The sequence below is a fragment of the Leiobunum rupestre genome, chromosome 1 (genome assembly GCF_980474605.1).
Source record: "Leiobunum rupestre chromosome 1, qqLeiRupe1.1.hap1, whole genome shotgun sequence".
In the NCBI taxonomy this organism is placed as follows: Eukaryota; Metazoa; Arthropoda; class Arachnida; order Opiliones; family Sclerosomatidae; genus Leiobunum; species Leiobunum rupestre.
Window position 1 is genome coordinate 94,353,452 of NC_143384.1, and position 6,000 is coordinate 94,359,451.

The window sequence follows — 6,000 nt, forward strand, 5'->3', positions numbered from 1 at the left end:
TTATGCCCTCGCACATTAAGCTCTCTTTCTGATAAACCGACGGCCATTTTTTTTAGTAAGCAACCGGTTTGAACAACCAAGGCGTAGGAGCTAAAATGAACTACAATATACTGTCAAGTGCCGCATCATTGATAATTTAAAGAGACGGCACTTTTCTAGAATTTTCCCGCCTTTGATCTATCTCTCCTTTCTCGAGTTTTTACGCGGATGGATACAACCAGAAAGGGAACTACAATGTACAACGCTTCTAAGCGCCGTAAATTGTCCTTAGTTCTAACTGGCTTTTCGCTCGAGGCTTAAAGAAATTGTCGGCTCTATCATTGCCACCTGTATTATAAAAATGCGACTTTAGTGGAGAGCGTGGTGCCATCATTAATGGCAAAGGAAGCTAAAATTTTATATAGCTAAATGACAACGTCGGTAGAGAGCCATTGTAGAGTATTATATTTAGACAACTTATACTCTATTTAGTGGGATTTAACCTAAATTATATATCCCATAAAAATGTTATTGACCAATCAACGCGAGGGGTACCTATAGGCATCTCCCTTTGGGTCAAAATGTAGCTTAACTCGCTTGTTTTGATGTCGACGATAGCGACATCTGTTGAAAAAAGGGAGCTGTTGCTACCACCCTCCTACGCATCGTAACCCGGCCACCTGTATTAATGGCTTCAAAAGTCGCTTGATGACTTAGGCCTAAGGTGGTGCCTTGGGTATTAGCCTAGTTGATTGAAAGAGGTACTTGACTTCGATCGACACTGGCTTTAGGGCTTATTCTTGGCAATATTTTCACTTTCTGTAACGTAAAACCTTTAATTTGGAATGTTGGTAGGAAATATGAGGTATGTTAATGTTGCATTATCACCAGGTTTATATATATCTCCGTTAACATTGAAATTTAAATAATATAACGTTTATAAGGTTATTAGCATCCAAGAATCGGTGCCGCTGCTCGGTTTCTCCAAAGCCTAGGAAACTGATAACGGACAATAACTAGCTAGAAAATGTATTTCAGAACTACCAATAACTTAACTTACTGAAGTTGTTCGGGAATGAAGAAAATGGTATTTACAAAAATTTAAGGGTCTTTTTAATTCACCTTAAATAGCAAATAGAACTTTCCATAAAATAATCGTTACGGTAAGAAGGGAGAGGAAAACTGTTTTGCCAAGGATGATTTAGATCAACGTTATATATTACTCCTTGTTTTTACCGTCGCTAGACCTTTGAGCGCTCGTCTTTGAGTTCGGTATGTCGTCTGCTACCGGGTGTAAGTATTTACAAAACACGGCGGATTAAAAATAATCCAAGTGACATTATTAAATTTTTTATATCAAATGTGCAAAGTATAAAAGTATTTCGTTTACTTCACTAGTCATAAAAAGAGATGATTTAAATAACGAAAAATGTAGTACGGTTTCGATGAAGTTTAACAGTTTATAGCCTTGTGAACTAAGGCTTGACATTTCATTGACAGTCACAGTAGTGTATCAGGTAAAGACAGCGGCGCGTTCAGGTTAATTGTGGCACTAGGCGCAGTTTGATTTTGGGGCCCCTTTTTTCACAAGCCCATTTAAGCCAAGGGCGTATCCAGGATTGCTTGGTATGGCCTGAAAATTGTATTTCATGTTGACATGTATGTAAATAAATAATTATTTATATTTATAAATTTAAATTTGTTTAAAATATTTATTACGAAAAATAAAGTTACTTCGCACATTTAAACATTTCTAATGGATTTCGGTTTTTCGGCTAAAATGTGGCCCCTAGAAATGGGGGGCCCTAGGGCGCGCGCCTCGTGCGCCTGTGGGGAAAATCGCCACTGGGTAAAGATTGTTATTTACCATAAACTACTAGCTAGTAAATATCTAAGCATAAACAATACTTTCACCGAGTTGATATGAGTATTTCAATAATAATTTATTTAATAAGAATCGAAAATAAAAAAATCAGTTAGAACTTCGATGTCACTAAGCCTAACCCGAGCTCCGGGTAAAATGCAAAAGGCAAATGCAAAAAGTACAGACAACTTTTTGTTTAGTTTTAGCGAAATTGGTGGTGGGTGACGTAGAAAAAACAGGGAAAGCACGTAGAAATATTTTTGATTGGACGCTTCAATAAAAGATACTCGGTTTTTACTCCCCTCTCCAAATTTACCTGGGAAGGAACAATTTCCGGTCGGTCGGTTAAACGGTTAGAAAAGCTAGCCAAAAAGTCATTTTTAAGCCAATTGGAGATGCGTTTTTGCCCCCATGAGAATTTTACGTCAGATAAGAAATGCGTCGACTAATGTTAATTTTCGATAATATATTTTAAGGTAAAATATATAATGTTACTAAAACTAAATATAAGAAGATAATATTATTATTATCATCCTCTTATGGTATAAATAATTAAAATTATACGGAATATTACCGGGCAAATTTTAAGGCTTCTTATTGAGGCAGAGTTAATTTCTTTCGTATAAAATTATCTTTCTGAAAAAGATGAAAACTAATTCCTTTAGAACTAGACGTATTACTTTTGCAGTACGGTATGCAACAAGTGTTTCCTTTTAATCAGGTAACTTTTTGGCATGTTAAGGCTTAGCAAAAAACCAATGTTATGTTCGAGAAAAGTTTCCAGCTTTCTAATATTTCAACAAGCACTATATAAAAGTTACCTATGATACCTGGCTGTCGGAAATATTACTTCTTGGCAATTTCTGGGAAGATGTTTTATTTAAGCGCCTACGCGTAGGCGCTTAAATAAAACATCTTACGTAGCTACGTTCAGTGAAGCTTAACGGTCTTATAACGTTTTACATTTGCGTTGATTCCGTTGAGACTTCTTATATTGTCCTTTTGAACCGGCACCTATCTATCTGGTTACCAGGTAACTCGAAAAATTTGGTTTGTAAAAAATTAATTTAAATTGAAGTGTACGCGTTTCGCTACTTTATTTCCAAAACCAGGTAACTTGAAAAATTCGGTTTGTAAAGAAATAATTTAAATTAAAGTGTACGCGTTTCGCTACTTTATTTCCAAAACCAGGTAACTCGAAAAATTCGGTTTGTAAAAAATTAATTTAAATTAAAGTGTACGCGTTTCGCTACTTTTTTTCCAAAACCAGGTAACTCGAAAAATTCGGTTTGTAAAAAAATAATTGAAATTAAAGTGTACGCGTTTCGCTACTTTATTTCCAAAACCAGGTAACTCAAAAAATTCTTTTTCGATAAAATTAATCTGGGGTTATTAAGTTAATGTACAAGCAGTTGGAAATTGGTTCAAATTTAATATTTAAAATATAGTTAATACATCGAGAGGGTTGTGTGTCAATGACATCTTGTTTTCAATTGTAAAAGTGCGACCATTATAAATTTTTCGCAACTCGTGAATTCACGTAAACGTGACGTTTGGTTTTAAATTCTATTATTAAAAAAGTTAGTCATTTTATCGTTTGACGATTTTATGAATAGTACAGTTTGCTAAAACGTTTTATTAACCGTTGAAAAAATTAATAAAAATCATTTTGAGCTGTTTTCTTATATTAAAGCGACTGAGCGTGGTTTATCCATAAAGCTACCCATCGTACAAGGCTAAACATAATGGGAGCGCGAAAGCGTATGACAGCAAATACGAAAGGTATAAAATCAAGATTTCAGTGGGTCTCTTACGCCCTATACATTTATTTTTTTTTGATTCGCCCCCTCCTAATTGATATTTTTCATTATAAACTATGACGTCTGGAAGTTGACGTTCGTGCTTTGAGTATTTTTGGCTAGTGAAGTACTAGGAAGATAATTTAATGCGTAAATTTCTTATGGTTTTAATACAAGTAAATCTTTTCTATAGATGGTCGAAGGCAAGATTGACGTTCACACGGTCGTTGGAAACCACGTTTCTTTCCTGGAAGGACCAAGTGCCCAACAAGTGGCTCAAATAATGAACTCTCAACTAAACGCCACCTGTAAATGAATTACTGAAATTTAGAAACGCAAAATTATATAAATATAATCAGAATATATTATATTACTTACGAGAAGTATCTAACTATGGAAGAATGTAATTTTGATCTAATCTATAATTATGAAACATGTAACGATAGTACATCGCCATCAAGTTAGATGGCGATACCAATTTTCGGAAGTGGGCTTTCTCTCACTTCCACCTCTTTGTAAAACATGAAGCCTATAATAAGCGAAGCCTCTAACTCCCGATACCCTCAACATAAAACTTTTGAAACGTCTTGTTTTCGACACGGAGCGAAGAAGAAATTAACGCGGCCGCCGGCCTGAGACTAGCGAATCTAGTGACCGCTATATTTAGTCTTTGTAGAGAAAAAATAGTTTGCTGTCCAACACGTCGGTTGGCAAACCTGAAACGTAGGTATAGATCATCCTTGGTTTAAAACTTTAAAGGCGAAAGGTGGGCAAGGCTTAAGGTTTTTCAAAGCGCATAGAGTAGTAGCACTCCGTACCTTTGGCCATGGCCGGCATTTTGGTCGCAAATTTTTTATCTATAGGAAAGAACATGGGTGACGTACTGGGACGTCACAGTGCCATTACTCTATTGAGAAAATTATACGGATAAATCGCCTTCAGAATCATTATTATTGTTCATTTGTATGTATATTAATGATAGCAAATAATAGTTTTAACATTTATTACCTTTATAATGTAGAAATTACCAAGTTCAATCAAAACAAGGAGAGTCTCTCAAAATCCTATGGGAATTCTACGAGCTAAAATGTAAAGAATCGTCCGCATTTTTGAAAGTATTCTCGCGTATGATTCGAGGGGCTATCCAATCATTCCAATGTTAGACATTTTGTACATCCGATTTCAGATTTCAAGTGATTTCAATATTTAATTGATTAAAGTTATATAAGCTACCAAATTTACGTAATTTCACTGCTGATTTGTACAACTGAAGTCCCTCGGTATGAATATATCGAGAGGACTACTTTTTCTGGGCACATATCGCCTTAACAAATCTGTACCCCTCCGAATACCTCTAGTTCGAAAACGAGACGTTTCACGATTTTGGGCGAGTTAGAGGCTTCTGTTCTTATAGGCTGCTGGTAAAACGCATTGCCACCAGTTGGCGGTATACGTCATTCGAATAAAGAACAAGGCTAGGCGCACCCCCCCTCTCTCTCATTACTTATAACTTAAGCCGCTTAACGTTAGGTTTAATAAATACGTACATTAAAACCTAAGATTGATATAATGAACTGTTCGCTCGAAAAATCCTAACACCTCATCTCGCCTGAAGAATACGGAAAACTTAAAGCAACTGTTATTAGAGAGGGCCATGAATTTATCAGACTTTTCGAAAAAAAAAAACGACTTTAGTGGAGAGCGTGGTGCCATCTATTAATGGCAAAGGAAGCTAAAATTCAAAATAGCCATATGATAAAGTCACCAGAGAGCCATATTAGAGTATTATATATTAACAACTTATACTCTATTTAGTGGGATTTAACCTAATTAATTTATTGCATCTAAAAATATTCTTTAAAATTACTGTAATTTATGTTATTGACCAATTTACAAAAGATTCAATCAACGCGAGGGGTACCTATAAGTAACTCCTTTTGAGTCACGATGTAGCCTAACTATCTTGTTTTGATGTCCACGATAGCGACATCTGTTGCAAAAAGAGCTACTTCACGTCGAGCCGGCACTTGCTTTAATGGTTGGTCGAAAAGACGAAAACTTTAAATTATCAACCCCAGGACGAAATATGTTAACACTTAATTTGATAATCTGTGCTTGAAAATAAATAAATATGGTTTTTGAATAAATTTTTTCTTGGAATTTAAGTTCATCAAAAAAGTGTTCAAATGCAAAAAACAATTGTGTAAAAACACAAAACCCAACAAGTGACCAATTTTTGCAATTCATTTTCGTTTAAGTATACATCACCAATTTAAAATGAGCTGAATTTTAATCTCATCAAAGATCTGAGATTCCTATACCAACACAATGGGTGATACGTCCATAGAATGATCAATT

General features: G+C 35.2%; 1 protein-coding gene across 2 annotated transcripts in view; it reads left to right on the forward strand.

Annotated features, from left to right (window-relative positions):
• The window catches only part of LOC149969004 (fatty acid synthase-like), a 37,595-nt gene extending 31,823 nt beyond the window's left edge, over nt 1-5,772 (forward strand). For both annotated transcript variants that reach the window (XM_090155077.1, XM_090155078.1), the window contains one exon: nt 3,836-5,772. In XM_090155077.1, the coding sequence (XP_090011203.1) occupies nt 3,836-3,958 (123 nt within the window). In that variant the 3' untranslated portion in view covers nt 3,959-5,772. The remainder of the gene's footprint in view (nt 1-3,835) is intronic.
• The last annotated feature ends 228 nt before the right edge of the window (nt 5,773-6,000 follow it).